This window comes from Bos indicus, chromosome 18 (genome assembly GCF_029378745.1).
Source record: "Bos indicus isolate NIAB-ARS_2022 breed Sahiwal x Tharparkar chromosome 18, NIAB-ARS_B.indTharparkar_mat_pri_1.0, whole genome shotgun sequence".
Taxonomy (NCBI): domain Eukaryota; kingdom Metazoa; phylum Chordata; class Mammalia; order Artiodactyla; family Bovidae; genus Bos; species Bos indicus.
In genome coordinates, this window is record NC_091777.1 from 47,567,286 (window position 1) to 47,586,794 (window position 19,509).

Consider the following 19,509-nt stretch of genomic DNA (forward strand, 5'->3'; position numbering starts at 1 on the left):
GTGGCACACAGGCTTCGTTGCTCTGCAGCATTGTGGGCTCTTCCAGGATCAGGGATCAGACCTGTGTCTCCTGCTGTGGCAGACATTCTTTACCACTGAGCCACCAGGGAAGCCTCTCTGCTGTCTTTTTTTTTTTTTTTTTTTGGCTGAAATGATTTTAATCTATAGATGAAAGACTCTTTAAATGATACTCAGAATACATTACAAACTTGGTTTTAAATTAGATTTGAGTCTAGAACAGGACTCACAATGATTCCAGAACACAATGTGGAAGTGCAACAGTTAGGTAATGACTTCTTAATTGTTCAAGGGGATAAAGATCTTCAAATATGGATGGAAATTAATCTCTTAAGAGTTATTCTCCTTTATAGACTACAATATTATTGTCAGTTTCATATACTTTTACTTTATAAAGAACTCCCACAGGAAGCAGATATATAGGGCTACATTTTCTGTTGTGCTTACAATGTCTGCAAAATACGACACATCTAGAACCAGATCCTTATGATCAAGGAGCTTCATAATCGCCTCCTTTATAATTGTGCCCATGGCCGTTTGGGTTGTTGCACTTCCCAAATAATTTCAAGTTTTCTTCATTTATGAGATGTGTTGTGGAGGCGGTGGGTCGCGCTGAAGGAGAGGAGGCGCGACACGCGCCCGCCGGCGAGGGCCCGACCCTGCCCCGTTGATGGCATCCTCACCCCTCGGCCCACCGCCAGCCTGGATGGGCAGAGCCCCCTCTGCTGTTTTTAATAACATCTAAATCCATTTTAAAGTTCTTTTACAATAAACTATAAATTGAGAGTCCCACTCAATCCCCTCTCCCCTGCCCCTAATGGCTTATTTTAGCACCATTTATTCAACAGCTGCTTATGTCATCGTTGTTTTATCTGCCTGTTCATTGGAAGTTCTGGTTTATGTTAATACTTTGTATTTCAGGGCCTCTTTCTATTTCTTTGCTCCAACTATACACTTGTACCTTCAGAGAGAGATATGCCCAGCAGACAGTTTAATATATTTTAATTCTTTTTATTGAAAATTATCTTAAATACAGAAAGGTAACAAACCATAGGTGGACATTCAAACAGTTATAAAATGAATTCACATGGAAACATCACTCAGATTTTAAGAACTTACAACACTGTCAGCACATTTGTCTATGTCCATAGTATCTTTGTGTCCCTTTTTGCTTTTACCAAGTAAGAGAGCCACCACAACAATATAGTTCCATTTTGAGTTTGAATTTTATATACATAGAATCGTACTATATATACTTTTATGTTGTTTTTTATTAATCATTTTGCTGTTAAGATTCATACATACATATTATTTCTTATAGTCAGAGTTGATTTATTCAATTATACCAATATACTACAGTTTATTTTTCAGTTCTACTTTTCATAGGGAGTTAGGTTGTTTCCACTTTTTGACAGTTAAAAATTGCTACTATGAACATTTTCTATGTGATATGAATAGGAGAGAAATGAATGGATCACATGGCATCATATTTTTAGTTGTCCAGTTTTCAACTTTTTTTTAAGTTCTCAGGTTTTGTTTTGTTTTAATACTCTTACTTATTTTTGCCTGTGCTGGGTCTTCATTGCTTTGTGCAGGCTTTCTCCAGTTGTGGTGAGCAAGGGCTACTTTTCATTGTGTTATGTGGGCTTCTCATTGCAGTGGCTTCTAGAAAGCATGGGCTTAAGTAGCTGCAGCTCCTGGGCCCTTGGAGTGCAGGCTCAGTAGTTGTGACGCATGGGCTTAGCTTTTCTGCAGCATGTGGAATCTTCCCTGACCAGGGATTAAACCCATGTCCCCTGCATTGGCAGGTGGATTCCTATCCACTGTGCCACCAGAGAAGTTCTCCACTTTTCTTTAATGCCTATACTAGATTACAATCCACCAGCAGTATATAGGAGCTCCCATTGTTGCATACGCTTCCTAATGTATTGTCAAACTTTGATTTTTATCAATTGCTGAACATATATAGTGATACTTCAGTGTGGTTTTAGTTTGCATTTCCCTTTTTACTGATGAGCTTGAAGACATTTTCATATCATTATTGGTTTTTTAAAATTCTTCTTTAGCTAATTGCCTGTTCAAGTCATTCTTACCTGTTTTTCTATTAGATTGCCTGTGTTTTTAATGATGTGTAAGAGTTCTTTATATATTTTGCTTATTGAGTATATTCCATGTTCTAAAAATTACTAATGTTTTCTTCCACTCTGAGTTATCTTTTAGTGCTCTTTATGGTTTCTTTTTGTGAACAAAAGTTCTTAATTTTGATCAGATTTATCAGTCTTCTGTTTTGGGCTTCACACTTATTTGGTCTTATGTAGGAAATTCTTCCTTGGCCTATTTCTGAATCTGATTTATAATATATAAACAGAATCACACTATCTGTACTTTTTGTTCCACTTAAGAAAATTTTTATTATTGTGAAGATACTCTTTTATGTTTTCTTCTTGATGTCTGATTGTTTTTCCTTTATAAACTTTTCCTCTAAGGGGCTAAATTTTTACTGTAATACATTCAGGTGTGGTTACCTTTATGTCTTCATATTTTGTTTCTGGTTGTATTTTTAAATCCAAGAATTTGTATCTTTTTCTGGTGAGAGGAAATCCTTGGCAGTCATCTCTTTAAACATTTCCTTGCTACCATTTCCTCTTTTCTCTCTTGAGCTCCTATTAAACAGACAATAAAACATCTGGATCACCTCTGATGTTTTAAATTCTTCATCTCTTTTTCTATTTGTGCTGCCTTTAATTCCTTAATTTGATACTACCTACATAAGATAGATAACCAACAAGGACCCACTGTATAGTGCAGGGAATTCTACTCAGTATTATGTGACAACCTATATAAGAAAAGAATCTTAAAAAAAAAAAAAAAAAAAAGAATCTAAAAAAGAATGAATAGATGTATACATACATCTATGTATACATTTTGCTGAGTCACTTTGTTGTACACCTGAAATTAACACAACATTGTAAATCAACTATACTCCAATAAAATCAAAATGTAAAAAAATGCAAAGATGAGAGCAAAAAAAAAAAATTATTTGTATCAATTTGTATTGATTCATCAATATATTCTTCAGTTATGATGACCTTTTGACTCTTCAACTTATCCACTAAGTTTTTTATTTAAAAAAAATAGTATAGTTATTTATATAGTACATGTACAACAGGATATATATATCACATAATTAACATAAAATTCTAAGATAATAATATGTACATACCTAAATTTGCATATGTAAGATATTGGCTAGGAAGTATGCCTAAGAATATAAAGGAAGTATTCCTAAGAATATAATTGCTGGGTCTTGGCTTACTCTTTTTTTTTTTTTTAGTTCTATTAATTGTCACTTCACTTTGAACACTTTAGGGGAAGAGTTACAGTGAATGGTATTTTTTTTCAGAGCTTATAGTCAGGTTTATTTTTTTTTAACTTTTTTTTATTTGGAGGATAACTGCTTTACAAATATACAACGGGCAAAGGACTGTCTTTAATAAGTACTGTTGAAAAAACTGGACTACTGTGTTACACCTTACTCAGAAATAACTTAATATGGATTAAAGACTTGAATATGAGACCTGAAGCCATAAAACTTCTAGAAAACAGAGGGAAAGCTCCTTGACATCAGTCTTGTAGTTTTTGGATACGACACCAAAGCCAAGACAACAAAAGCAAAAATAAATAGGATGACATCAAACTAAAAATCTGTATGGAAAAGGAAGCAATAAGCAAAATGAAAAGGCAGCCTACTGAATGAGAGAAAATATTTGCAAATCATGTATCAAACAAGGAGTCAATATCTAAAATATATATATAGAATCCTAACTCAATAGCAAAAAAAGAAAAAAAAACATACATTTAAGGAAATGTAGGGCTTCCCTGGTGGTGAAGGTTAAGAATCTGCCTTGCAGTGTAAGCAACACCAGTTAGATCCATGGTCCAGGAAGATCCCACATGCCTCAGGACAACTGAGCCCATGTGCCACAACTGATAAGCCTGCACTCTGGAGACCATGAACCTGTGTGCTGCAACAGGAGAAGCCACCGCAGTGAGAAGCCCTCACTCCGCAACTAGAGAAAGCTCATAAGCAACAACAAAGAGCCAACACAGCTAAAAATAAGTATAATGAAAAATAAAATGAATAAATAATAAAATAAATAAAAATAAATAAAATGAAAATTTTACAACTGAAAAATACAGTGGCCTAAAATTTTGAAACTTACTGGATAGACTCACCAGGAGAATGGAGATAACAGAGGAAAATTAGTGAACTTGAAGAAAGACCAAAAGAAGTTATGCAATATGAATAACAGAAAAAAAGATCAAAAACTTAAAAAGAATGACTCAAGGGGAATTGCTTGGCAATCCAGTAGTTGGTTGGGATTAGGTGCTCTCATTGCTGAGGGCCGAGGTTCAATCCCTGGTTAGGGAGCTACCATTCCACAAGCAGCACAGTGCTGCCAGAAAAAAAGGAAAAAGAAGACTCAGGGACATGTGGGATAACAACAGAGTTTTCATAGTTATATCATTGAAGTCCCAAAAGGACCATAGAAAATGAAAGAATCGTAAAAATAAGGCATTACTTTTAGGGAAACAATGAGTGGAACAACTGGATTTCTCTTCATAAACCATGGACATAGGCAAAAGTGCAACAGTATTTTGTTGGTAAAGAACTGTCAACCCAGAATTCCATAGCCAGCAGAAACCTTTCAGGAATGAAAGAAAAATTAAGAAAAGGAATGTTGCAGGTGTACAGGGAAACTGAAACTCTGGCCTAGCATCCATGTGGGACTCGGAGATGATGAGAGAGAGTCCGTACCTTGTCTCAAAGGAGTGAGCACTTATTAAGTCTAGGAGACAGCTGTCATATGAGAACACAGACGTAATGCTGCCTGATAATCTGGTCCTTCAAGGAAAGCCAGAAATCCAGATTTCTGTATTTAATCTGATAACGTCAACACTGGTAACTCACTTAAAACTTTAGAGAACTGTTGGGGCAATACCAAACACAAACACATGAGTAGGATACAACCTGATTCATTGGGTTATTACTTATATGGAGTTTTCTTTTTCTTTGAACCTCAGAAATTCTACCAAGATACATCTAGTTAAAACTCTTTCCTCCTATATCCTGCTCAGCGTAGAAAGGAACCATCTGATTACTAAGTTTTCCTCAACTCTGGCAATCTGTCTTAACTGTTGTTTTTGCATCATCACCATATTCTCCTTCTAGAACTCATCTTACATTTAATTTTCTGTATAATTTTCTTACCCCATGACCCTATCATCTTTTTTTTTTTTCTTTCAGTTACCATTTCTATCCTTTCTCTTCTGAAAATCTTTTTTTCAAGAGTTCATTCTAGTTTTAGTAATGATTGACTTTTCACTGGGGAATTTGAAGATTTGTCTTACTTTAAACCCTCTTCCCTTATTCTCCATACATAGTATATCACAATTTAATTACTCAGTTTGCTTAGTAACTATGTAAATTTTTTGTTGACAAGCTCTGTAGTCACATTTCACTCCTTGTACAACTTTTCTTTTCCATGAAGTTAAACTGTCTTAAGTGAGAACTGGTTAGTTTTCTGTTTATCTGTCAGTAATCTCTTTTCAGACACATCAGGTAGCTATGGTTTGTTTTTTAACTGAGACATCCCTCCTCTAATCCTCTGTTCTTCTTCCCCAGGTGTGGTGTAACACAGATTTTAGAGTTTCCCTTTATTGTCATCCAGTGGATTCCCTTAGGATCATCCCATTGATTCCCTTAACTCCTCCCCTTTGAATTCATTTTGATTCTCCTCTGTATTTGCATACCTTGGATTCTTGTCTATACCTAGTCTGTTGGATCTCCTGCCTTCCTTTTTCTTGATTTGTTTTTTACTATTTTTTTTTAAGATTTATTTTATTTTTTGACTGTAGTAGTTCTTTGTTCCTGTGCACAGGCTTCTTCTGGTTGCTAAGAGTGGGGGCTACTCTTCGTTGCGATGCAGGGACTTCTCATTGCAGTGGCTTCTCTTGTTGGAGAGCGCAGGTTCTAGTGGACAGGCTTCAGTAATTGCAGCACGTGGGCTCAGTAGTTGCAGTGCACTGGCTTAATTGCTCTGGGACATGTGGGATCTTCCCAAACCAGGGATCTAACCTGTGTCCCTTGCATTGCAAGGCAGTTTCTTAACCACTAGACCACCAGAGAAGCCCTGTTTTCTTACTATTCTGAAGCAAAAAGCAACCAAGGAAAGAATGCAAAAGTAAATATAAAGTATACTTTCTGAATCCCTGCATGAATAAAAATGTTTTCATTTCACCCTCATAATTTGATCGATAATTTGACTAGAAATATCAATTTAGGTTGAACAAGTGACTTCAACTTTTTGAAGGCATTGCTCCAAGGATTTCTAAAATCTTCTAGTATCTGGTGTTATTGAGAAGTCCAAAACCAATTCAGGTTCTTAATTCTTTTAAGTGGTGTATTTTAATTCTTTGGAAGCTTTTTGCATTTATTATTTATTTGTGATGTTCTAATATTGCGTGTTGAGGTTATCATACTGATTTTTTTTTTTTTTTTTCATTTGGCTAGACACTCACTCATTCTGGAACTAAAACTCTGTGTAATTTTCTACTATTATTTTGTTGAAGGTTTGTTCCCTATTGTTTTCTCTTTTCCTCTATTTGATAGATCACTTTTTAGGTCCAGTGCTTGCCATCATGTCTGACACATAATACGAACTCATTGAATTTTTTGAATGATTGAACACTCATAATTCAGATCTTAAATTTCTTGTGCTACCCCTGTAATTTTTTTTTTAATTGAAGTACAGTTGATTCACAATGTTGTGTTAGTTTCTGGTAAACAGTGAAGTGACTCAGTTATACATATATATACACATATTCTTTTTCATATTCTTGTCATTATGCTTTACTACAGGATATTGAATATAATCCCCTAGGCTATACCTTGCTGTTTATCTCCTTTATATATAGTAGTTTGTATCTGCTCTTTCCCCCCACCCTCAGTTTCCATTTCTTTTTTTATGTTATACTTTCTGTGAGGTTTTATTAAGTTCTCATCTTTGTATTTTTATAAAATACAAAGAAAGAAATTCTTCTTTCAGTATTTCTTTTCCTAGCATCACTCTCTTATGGGATTGTCATATAATATTATTTTTAGAAGCATAGGTTTTCTGAATTTTGGCATTTTTTTCCCCTTTGTTGTCTCTCCTGAGTTCTTATTTTCTGTTTATTTTAAGCTCTGATGTTCAATATTTTCCTGAAATAGCTAGTGACTCAAGGCCTATTTGGGCTTCCCTGGTGGCTCACTTGCCAATGCAAGAGATGCAGGTTTGATCCCTGGGTCAGGAAGATCCCCTGGAAAAGGAAATGCCAACCCAATCCAGTATTCTTTCCTGGAGAATCCTATGGATAGAAGAGCCTGGTGGGCTACAAATAGTCTACAGGGTCGCATAGAGTCGGACACAACTTAGCAACTAAACAACAACGTAATTTGATCAGAGGATCATAGGAGGCCTTTAAGTAGAGATTTGGAAAGTATGACCTTTAAGTAGAGATTTGAAAAATGAATAATAGTTATCAAGGCCAAGAGTAAAAGAAAATACCTCTAAACATAAGAAAAAGGACCTAGAAAGGTCTAAATAGAGACTAATAGCTAGGGGCACTTGAAGAACTACTAAATAGGGCCACTGTGAATGAAGCTTAGAAACCAAAATGAAACATAGGGTGAGTGAGATTTGGTTGAAAGGCAGGCAGGAGCCAGATCATTCAAAGCTTTGTAAACCATATTCAGGAGTTTGGCTTTTATTGTGAGAGCAATGTAACCATCAAAGAATTTTAAGCAGAACAGTGGCAGGATAATGCTATTCTAGTGACATGGGTTCAAGATTACAAAATCAGAATTACAAAGCTCAGGTTGGGGGAAGTAGGTAAGAGGCTATTTCAAGAAAGAGCTATTTCATATTACATGTTATATTGTATATAAAGGGAAGAGTTTAGGATATACATGGGGCAAAATTAGACAGTATTTGCTAAATAATTACATGAGAGGAAGAAGATGGTGCTAGAATGAATTTGAATGATCTTCACTTTTTTGACTTGAAATTTTCTCTCTGGATCAATAGTGTGGTCTTCAAAACATTTCACTTGCCAACATCTCCATTTTTATATGAAAATCTTTCCATAATATTACCTCCTAAATGCTAAATATGTATTTTACACCAAATATTTTTTCATATAGTATTCCTGGTCCTCAAAATGATCATAAGAGTTAGTTATTTCTATCATATAGACAGACTATTGGGGGCTCAGAAAGATGAACTAATGTATCCAAGAAAACACAGCGGGTAATTAACTGAGTCTGAGTTCAGAATTCATCTTATACCTCTATTCTTTCAATAGCAATACACTGCCTCCCATTATATTCTTTTCCCTTATCTTTGAACCTACAAATACCCTTCCTGTCAGTTGGTCGTCATGACTAAGTGCTTGTGCACTTGTTAAGTCCTCTCCTTTTTTTCCCACAGTTCAGAATCACAGAATTCCAAGGCATAGTACTGTCATCAGACCCCCAACATATACCATGTCCAGCTACAAAAATATCTTCCCTATAGTATATATGAACTCATATATACTCATATAGTATAGTGAACTCATGCTAGGTTCATTCAATACTTGACTTTTCTTAAGGTATTCTGTCTGGATTGGTACCTTCTATTTCCCTATCATTGATTAAAGAGAAACTAAGGCTCTAGTTACTTAATCTAGAATTTTTCAGTGATGGTAGAAGTGTCTTATGTTTCTGATTTCCAGTATGGTAGACACTAGACACATTTGGCTATTGAACACTTCATATGTGGGTAGTGCCATGGAGGAACTGAATTAGAATTTTTAATTTTAATTATATTAAATTTAAATAGACATGTGCTAGTGGCTACTGCAGTGGACAACACAGAACTAAGCAGGGTCTGGCAAACTTTTTCTTAAAGGGCTAGATAGTAAATATTTTAGATTTGCAGTCAATATGGTCTCTGTTGCAACCAGAACTCATAAACAGTCATAGATAATACATAAATAAGTGTGACTGTGTTTCAGTTAGAAAATTTATTGCAGGGCTGAAGTCCATAGTTTGCCAGCCCCTGGACATTTTTCCTTAGACATGTTCATTTAATCCTGACAACAGGACTTCCCTGGTGGTCCAGTGATTAAGCCTAGAGTTCCATCCTTGGGCGGGAATTTAGGATCCCACATGCCATGCAGTGTGGCCAAAAAAAAAATACATATATATATATATGCTGACAGCAACTCTATTAAGTAGATATGATCCCACTCCAGTATTCTTGGTAGGAAGCTCCATGTTCAGAGGAGCCTGGCAGGCTACAGTCCCTGGGGTCGCAAAAGTTGGACTCGACTGAGCGACTGAACAGCAACATGGATGTGTGTTCTTTTAATCTCTGGCTGTAATCTTACTCACTCAACCTAAGCTGCTGGCCATTATTCTTAACACTTTTTTGAGTGATAAGGCAACAGTCTCTGATCCAAGCATACAGAGGCAGGAAGAATAGAGAAGTAGAATGATGAGGCAGTTTTGTTATTTTTGTGGTAACTTCATAGCCTTTTAAAGTTATATACTGTATTCTTAAACATCTCCCTGCAAAAGACTGACCTATATAACAATCTAAATGTGACTGAATTTTTCGTCTACTACAAAGTGGGAGAGAATTCCCTTTGTAAAACTATGAATCCAAATAAATGACTGTTTACCAAAAAAAAAAATAGGTATGATCATTTCCTTTGCTTTACAGTTCATGCTGTGGGATGTTCTTATATGCGTGTTTGTGTATGCTGTGAGATTTTGTGTGTGTGTATGTATGATTAGAGTCATCCTGTAACAAGGAAGTTTAAGGCATCTCTGTATTTAGAAACCTCCCCTAAATAATTCTGATATATAGCAACATTTAGAAACCACAGACTTACTTCCTACCTTTATCTTAGTATGTCATCTCTCCTCACTCTTCTTTTCTCATCCAGGTTTAAAAAATTCAGTTTAGTTTCTTTCATTTTAATTGAAGTTTTTATTTCTCCAAACAAGGAAAATGTGAGTGACTGCTTTCATATTTTCTTTCAGTCCTGGAGTCAAGATGTGAGACCAAGAAATTATTTCTGAAGAAGGAAATTTATGAAATAGAGTCAGCCCAGTGGGAGTTAATGGACAGACTTACAAGACACGACCTTCAGTGCTCCAGTTTCAGAGATGAATGGGAATGTAATGGCCAGTTTGAGAAACAACATGGCTCTCAGGAGGGACATTTCAGTCAACTGATATTCACCCATGAAGGCATGCCTACTTTTAGTCAACATCCATCCTTTACATTACAGCAAATCATGAATAATAATAAAGAGAAATACTGTGCAACTAAGGAATATAGGAAAACCTTCAGACATGACTCACAGCTTACCACACATCAGATCATCCATACTGTTGAGAAACCCTATGAGTGTAAGGAATGTGGAAAGGCCTTTAGACATCCTTCAAGACTCAGTCATCATCAGAAAATTCATTCTGGTAAGAAACCGTTTGAATGTAAGGAATGTGGAAAAACCTTTATTTGTGGCTCAGACCTCACCCGACATCACAGAATTCACACTGGTGAGAAACCCTATGAATGTAAGGAGTGCGGGAAGGCCTTCAGCAGTGGCTCCAACTTCGCTCGACATCAGAGAATTCACACTGGTGAGAAGCCCTATGAATGTAAAGAATGTGGGAAGGCCTTCAGCAGTGGCTCAAACTTTACTCAACATCAGAGAATTCATACAGGGGAGAAACCCTATGAATGTAAGATATGTGGGAATGCCTTTAGTCAAAGCTCGCAACTTATTAAACATCAGAGAATCCACACGGGTGAGAAACCCTATGAATGTAAGGAATGTGAAAAGGCTTTTCGTTCTGGCTCAGACCTTACTCGACATCAGAGAATTCATACTGGTGAGAAGCCCTATGAATGTAAGATATGTGGGAAAGCCTATTCTCAGAGTTCACAACTTACTAGTCATCATAGAATTCATACTAGTGAGAAGGCCTATGAATATAGGGAATGTGCAAAGACCTTTAATTATGACTCACAACTGGTTCAACATCAAAATTTGTACTGGTGATAAAACACAGAATATACAAAATGTGTGTGAAGGCTTCTGTTTACAGCTCAAAACTATTTAACATCAACTACTCAACAAAAGAGAATTTATCTTAATATTAATCCCTCTAAATAGAATAAGATAGAAACATCTTATTTGTTGACTACAGCTTGTTCAGCCCAAGAAAAATCATGTAGGAGAAATACCCTATGAGTAGAATACATTTTGGAAACCCTTTTAATAAAATCTACTTCTCAGTCTAGTAAATATTCAAAATGACAAGAGCACTTTGTGCATCTTTCTAACCTTATCTTAAACATCAGAGAATACATACAGAGATGTGATCCTGTAATTTTCATATTCCCCCCATTTTCCCTATAATTGTTACATTCTCAATCTTTTAATCCATTAATATTTACGTTTACAGCATAGTTGGTAAAATACCTTTTATTTTTAAGATACTTTTAATACCCAAGAGAAATGACCTCTTTATTTTTGAAGATGGCTTACTCTTTTTACTCTTCACAAAACTTAGACTTTTCTTGTAAAACATTCATGAATGACTTATCACCCAGTAAATGGAGATCCTTTACTATCCTTTTGCTGTTTCCTTGTGTTGCTATAATATAATTTCATCAAATCCCTATTGATAGACATTGTCATTTCCTCCAGTTTTTGCCATTAATACACAGTGCCCTGGTGCGCATTCTCCCTAGACATATTTTTGTATCATGTCTTATTTTAATTGCTGAAATAATGCATCTATATTTTCCCTATAATAGATTAAAACATTACAAATAAGACCTTTGACCACTATCCTTGTTCCCATATTGCTTCCTAAAGGATAGTCTTTATTTGTTTAGTATTTATTCTTCCTGAGCATTTTCCTATGTTTCTATACATATATTTCTTGGTAGAAATGATAAAAATGGGGATAATTATAATACCTACCTCAGAATTCTGTGTGAGGATCAAATAAAGACACACAAAGTGCTTAGAATTGTGCCTGTCCTGTAATATAGACTGTTTGTTGTTAATTGTATTCATCATTATCACTTTACTAGTATTATATGTTGAAAAGCAACTGTTTCTACAGACCATACTCAACATCAGACAGGATATATAATTGAAGACCTATTGAGGGTCATGAATTAAGAAATTTTCTATCATTTACTTCCTGTGGAACATGAATTAATCCTGGGTGTTGGTGCAGAAAGTAATATGTGTAATGAGTAGCAAAGGCTGTGTATTCAGACTGGTATCCTTTCTACTACATTATAAAATACCTAATGTAAAGACAGACAATAATGTAGACAAACATTGCTGACACTAGTGAAAAAGTGTGAAAAGACAAACAGCCCTATGTTTGAAAATAGATATGCATACATATAAAGAGAAGCTTTACAGTTACCAATTTTAAATGTTATACTGAATACAGTGCTTCCACTACATTTGAAAACCTAAACAAAACTTTTTACAAAAATAAAAATTACCAGTATTGACACAGAGAATTAGAACTCTTGGGAAACTCTTATAAAAAGATAAAAGGGGAAATTAGTGTGAGTTATAGTAGCTTCCCTGGTGGCTCAGTGGTGAAGAATCTGCGTGTAGTGCAGGAGACGAAGGTTCAGCCCCTGGGTTGAGAAGATCCCTTGGAGAAGGAAAAGGCAACCCACTCTGGTATCCTTGCCTGGGAAATCCATGGACAGAGGAGTCTGGCAGGCTACAGTCTGTGGTTTCACAAAGAGCTGGACACGACTGAGCAACTAAACAACAGCATAGTAGCCATTACTAAGGAATCATCAAACCCAGTTTCTTTCCAGGCGCAACTTTTTGTAAAAAAATGGGGGTATAAATGACATCAATATTACATTAGTTTCAGGTGTACAACACAGTGCTCTGATGTTTGTATATATTGGGAAAAGTGTGTTAGTTGCTCAGACATGTCCTACTCTTTGCAATCCCATGCGCTATAGGCCTCCAGACTCCTCTATATGATTCCCCAGGCAAGAATACTGGAATGACTAACTATTCCCTTTTCCAGGGGATCTTCCCGACCCAGAGATTGAACCTTCATCTCACACGTTGCAGGCGGATTCTTTACTGTCTGAGCCACCAGGGAAGCCTATATATTGGAAAATGACCACCATAATAAGTTTAGTTAATATCAATCACCATCCATACTTACAGAATGTTTTCTTGAGAAGAGGCAAAACTTGAGCAAGGAACTATTTGTTATATAGAAGTAGACATAACATACTTTAATATAATCCTAATGTTAGGAATGGATTAGGAGGACACAAGGAAGCTGTTTTATCAGGTGATCCATGAAGATGTGTACAAGCAAACTAAGAAAAAAGAAACTTTTGTTGTTCAGTCTCTAGGTCATATCCGACTGCGACCCCATGGACTGTAGCGCACCAGGCTCCTCTGTCCATGGGATTTCCCAGCCAAGAATACTGGAGTGGATTGCCATTTGCTTCTCCAGGGGTTTTCTTGACCAAGGGCTTGAACCTGTGTCTCCTGCATTGGCAGGCTGATTCTTTACCACTGGTATCCATTAAATGAATAACAGGAATGAACTTGGGTTGGGACAATAACTGAAGAGGCTCTGCAATGTCCAGTTCTAGCTAAAAAGTGCTATAAGAAAATGCAGCCCTTGTTTTGCCAGCTCTTCTGACTTCGGGGGACAATCCAGAAATACAGCTTTTTTTCCGTGTGTGATAGCCCTTGATTTTTTAAATGGCAGCTGAGGGGTTTTTTGTTTTTGTTTTTTAAAACATGGTGTGGACCAAAGAAGATATATTGACTCTCCAAGTAGCAAGTGACTCATAGGTTACTTCTCTTCTGGACACTAGAACAGTGACTGCAAAAGGCTCACAAGAGGAGTTTTTTATAGTGCAAATCTCTTAGCCCCAAGGAAATTTAGTGGAGGGAGGGCAAGGGAATAGTAAAATACAAGATAATTTACCCATCATTTCTTAGATCTTGAAAATATTTCAAGAGATAAAGCTGATAAGCTCCAGATGTAAAGATTTTTTAAGGACTTGATTCAGTCCCATATTTTCCACATGCAGTTTTTTTTATTCTTGCCATCATGTCAGTTAAAAAATAGGATATATTTTATACATTGTTATCCTATATAATCTTTATATATATATACACACACACACACACAGAATTAAAGAGAACCTATTCAGAAGAAAAATAGCCAGGTCATCACTATTTTGCACTAGCTTAGCAAATATGTCACTAGAATTTTGTATTGTGTTTTAGACCAAGAGTCAACAAACTTTATGTAAAGAGCCAGAAAGTAAATATTTTACCCTTTGTAGGTCATACTGTTTCTGTTGCAACTACTCATCTCTGCCACTATAGTGTGGAAGCCTATTAAATTTTCTTAAGAAATTCTGAAGTTTAAAAGTGTCCCATAATTTAGCTTTCTTTAGGGTTAGGTTGAAGGCTTTCCCAGTGGCTCAGTAGTAAAGAATCTGCCTGCAATGCAGGAGACAGTAGACATGGGTTCAATCCCTGGGTCAGGAAGATCCCCCTGGAGGAGGAAATGGCAACCCACTCTAGTATTCTTGCCTGGAAAATCCCATGGACAGAGGAGGCTGGAGGGCAAGAGTCCAAAGGATCCCAAAGAGTCGGCCACAACACCCACCCCAACGTTAGGTTGCTGCTAAGTCACTTCAGCCGTGTCCAACTCTGTGCGACCCCATAGACAGCAGCCCACCAGGCTCCCCCGTCCCTGGGATTCTCTAGGCAAGAACACTGGAGTGGGTTGCCATTTCCTTCTCCAATGCATGAAAGTGAAAAGCGAAAGTGAAGTCGCTCAGTCGTGTCCAACTCTTAGCAACCCCATGGACTGTGGCCTACCAGGCTCCTCTGCCCATGGGATTTTCCAGGGAAGAGTACTGGAGTGGGGTGCCATTGCCTTCTCCGAAGGTTAGGTTAGTGTTTGCGATGAGTCTTTCCTGTGCTTCAGTTTTTACACTCGACAAGCAGCTTCCTACATTTGGATGGTACCATTCTGTGGAAGGGAAATCCATATGTCCAAAGTTACTACAGGTCTGTCCTTTCATGCCCCACTCTCCTTTTTTCATAGGTCCCATGAAAGAGGACAAAACATTGAGCTACTTTATTTTTACCAGGCATGAAGAAGTAAAATATTTCATAATCAATTTCAGATAAGTTAGAGTGAGCAACATACATGCAGATGGGAGAATTAGTAAAGATGAGGCTATTTTGTTCTAATGTTTTGCATTATGCTAAAATGAGAACTGGGGCTTGCTTCTTGGTAGCTCAGTGGTAAAGAATCTGCCTGCCAAGCAGGAGACTCAGATTCGATCCCTGGGTCGGGAACATCCCCTGGAGAAGGAAATGGCAACCCACTCCAGTCCTGCCTGGGAAATCCCATGGACAGAGGAGCCTGGGGCTATAATCCAAAAGTTAGCCAAAAGTCTGAGTGAGTGACTAAACAACAACAACTGAGTGACTAAACAACAACAAAAAATGAAAAGTCAGTGAAATTTTATATTCTTTAGTGTGCGTATTTAGAGTCATTTATTGAGTTCCTCTTCTATTAGTAAAATTACAGAAGTAATGCATTTGCACCAAAACCAATGAAACAATGCCAATAAAAAAAAACTTAGTATCTCTGCTTCTCTCCATTCCTCACTCCCTCCTGTGTCCATTTCCTTCTGAGTAATGTCTGCACCTCATGTATCTCCCCCATATATTTCTTCGTGCTTAAACATAACACAAATTATTTTAGTATATTTTTTGCCCAAAAAGTGGGTGATACTTTATGTATACATTTCTCTGTGATTTTCTTTTTTACATTCAGCTGTACATTTTGGATTTTCTTTTGAGTCAGTAAATGATGCCTGAACTTAGTTGTTTTAATGGTTGGAGTATATTCCACAGTCTGCTTGTACTGATACCTATTCAACTACAGTATTTCCCCAGTTGTGATATTTCAGATTGTCTCTTCTTTTCCAGTTAAAATTAGTGCTGCAATAAACAGTCACATGTTATATTCTTGTCTATTTATTTTATTTCTATAAAGTAGGTTTCCCAAAATATTTCCAAATATGTTTCTTAGAAAAGTATTACTTACAGAAAATTTCAGAGGGCAAGGGGATAAAGGAAAGAAGTGAAGTTTTTCATATATGTTTTATGTAGGTATGTACACACAGTGGACATGAGTTTGAGCAAACTCTGGGAGACAGTGAAGGACAGGGAAGCCTGGCATGCTGCAGTCTCCATGGGGTCGCAGAGAGTCAGACACGGGTTAGCAACTAAACACACACACACACACACAGATTTAATTGATCCATCTGGATTGATTATATGGTATGACATAGTATGTCACCTTTGTTTACATGCAGAAATAAAACCAGTTATACCAGAAACAATTATTAAACTATTCATCTTCTGAATTAAAATACTATCATATGTTAAATGCTCATAACCTCAGATCTGTTTACCGGCAACCTTTGATTTATACTTTTCAGTAATATTATTTGTAAATAAAAATACATATAAACACATAGTTTTTATTTGAAAATACAAATATTTCTTCATTAGAATTTAGAAATTTTTTAAATCCAGTAAAAATATCACTGGGATTATTAAGTTTAAATACAGAGTATGCCTGAGACTTCCCTGGTGGTCTAGTCACTAAGACTCTGTGCTCCCAATGCATAAGACCTGGGTTCAATCCCTGGTCAGGGAACTAGATCCCACATACTGCAACTAAAGGTCCCCTGTGCTACAACTAAGACCTGGTGCAGCCAAATAAATAAATATAAATACAGATATCCCAAACCAGTGCACAACTGACACTGAATGGATATTCATTAATACACGTATGTCTTGAAATTTCTTTGACAGCTGTTCATCCTTCTCTAATATTTTTATAATGTACATAAAATATACCTTAAAATATGCTAGTAATATCTGAAAGTCTGACATTTTAAAATTTTATTTATTTTTACTTATTTTTGGCTGTTCTGGGTCTTTGCTGTTGCACGTGGGCTTTCTCTAGTTGCAGCAAGTAGGGGCTACTCATTAGTTGTGGTGCTTGGATTTCTCACTGTGGTGACTTCACTTATTGAGGAGAACATGTTCTAGAGTGCAGGTTTAATAGTTGTGGTGCACAGGCTTAATTGCTCTGAGGCATGTGGAATCTTTCCAGATCAGGGATCGAACCTGGCTCTCCTGCATTGGCAAGCAGATTCTTAACCACTGGACCACCAGGGAAATCCAAGTCTTGACATATTTTATTCAGGTATTGATTATAAAGTGTTAGATTCTTTTGACCTTCTATAATGTGCAGATAAAGTATATAGCCATCTCACACTATTACACCTTTTTATTTTATTTTATGATGTAGACCTGATCATGGTGGATTTTGAGCAGGACTTTTTAACCAGATTTTCCCATTATTACAGATTGAAGAGTTGGATTTTGAGGATTATTTCTGCTTCCTGTTTTCATCCCAGTGCTTGTGTGTTATAAAAGAAAGATTTATTACCTTGGTGAAATCTGTTAAAGCACATAAATTGCCTCCCTTTATTTGACTCTGAATTTCTCATATTTCCTGGGGCAGGCTGTGATTCCCTATGCAGAGAGACTCTGCAGACCCATTCCTTTGCTGGTATATGTCCCAGTATCTAGGGTTTGAATGAAGTATTAGAATGTGCATTTTAACTCCTAATTCAGGCTGCCACTTTCAAATAAAGCATTACCAACAAAAATGTTGTATTACTCAGTCTGTCCAGAAATCAGGAGGAAAAAGTTATAGTCAATTCTCACCCACAAAAAATTTTTCCATAGCCATATTTGTTTTATTTCTATAATGTTAATGGAAACATACCATTTACAGTAAATACGTTCTACATTTTATTAACTGGAATAGATAAGGAATTCATTCAGATGACATTGAGTTGCTCATGGAAAATCTTAGAATGCTGAAGAACAGAGATACAGAGCCAGAAACAAAATGCTCCAAATGATAACACAGAACTTGTGTGGTGAGGTCGCCACTGGTGCTGCTGTATACAGAATCCTCAGCGTACCCTACTGACACCATGGATGCTGGGCTCTGGGTGTTCCTGCTACTGCCACCTGGGTACTGCAGGTTACCCTTCACCCAGATAGAATTTTCACAGCCCTTGTTCCTCTGTACCAAGAGCTTGCTGTTTTGAGGGGGATGTGTTGAAATGTCGAATCCTAGGTTTCTTCCCTGTGCATTGGCTGCTGTGGAGGATGAGACACATTTTCAGTTTGTGAGAAAGCCCCTACTTCTTAAAGATGGATGTTTCCCATCAGAGCAAGTGTGCACATGAACCGGGCAGCCAAACAAGTGGCCAGTGTTTACAAGTTGGCATCCTGTTAATCATGCATAATTCTTCCCACAGCTGAAAATGAAAACTTCACTTAATATAGCCATTTCCCATTCAACCGAAAATGTGCTGGGTAAAGTCTCCACCTCCTATATATCTGTCAGGATCTCTTTGTAGACATTCTGTAAATTTTGTGGAAGTTGTAACAACTTACATAGAGGAAAAAGAGTAAAAAAGAAGTGTAATCATAATATATTGTTGTTGTTCGGTCGCTAAGTCTTGTTGGACTCTTTTGCGACTCCTCCTTGCACTGTAGCCCATGTAGCTCCTCTGTTCATGGGATTTCCCAGGGAAAAATACCGGAGTAGGTAACCATTTCCTTCTCCAGGGGATCTCCCTGACCCATGGATCTAACCCAAGTCTCCTGCACTGGCAGGTGGATTCTTTACTGCCGAGCCTCCACAATTATGTGCTGTGCTCAGTTGCTCAGTCATGTCCGACTCTTTGTGACCCCATGGACTGTAGCCCACAGGCTCCTCTGTCCGTGGGGCTTCTCCAGGCAAGAATACTGGAGTGGGTTGCCATGCCCTCCTCCAAGGGCTCTTCCCAACCCAGGGATCAAGCCCAGGTTTCCCGTGTTGCAGGCAGATTCTTTACCAGCTGAGCTACCAGGGAAGCTCTCCCCACAGTTATAATAGGTAGCTATATATAAATTAGATAGATGATCCAGTCTTCTCTGTAAATGATAGTTGTGACACATTCCCTTTTTTAAAATGTATTTATTTAATTATTTATTCGGCTGTGCCAGGTCTTAGGATCTTCGATCTTTGTTGCAGCATGCAGGATCTTTTGTTGTGGCAGGTGAACTCTTAGTTGTGGCATGTAGGATCTAGTTCCCTGACCAAGGATGGAACCCAGTCCCCCTGCACTGGGACTGAGGAGTCTTAGCCACTGGACCACCAGGGAAATTCCCACACACAAACCTTTCATAAAGGATCTG

General features: G+C 37.1%; 1 protein-coding gene and 1 pseudogene across 1 annotated transcript in view; one reads left to right on the top strand and one right to left on the bottom strand.

The window, feature by feature from the left end:
• Nucleotides 1-19,509, top strand: part of LOC109572355 (zinc finger protein 420) — a 60,651-nt gene that overhangs the window by 17,590 nt on the left and 23,552 nt on the right. Inside the window, exon 6 of the mRNA XM_070770210.1 lies at nt 10,151-11,174. Within this exon, the coding sequence (XP_070626311.1) occupies nt 10,151-11,174 (1,024 nt within the window). The remainder of the gene's footprint in view (nt 1-10,150; nt 11,175-19,509) is intronic.
• Nucleotides 152-759, bottom strand: LOC139177251 (6-pyruvoyl tetrahydrobiopterin synthase pseudogene; annotated as a pseudogene).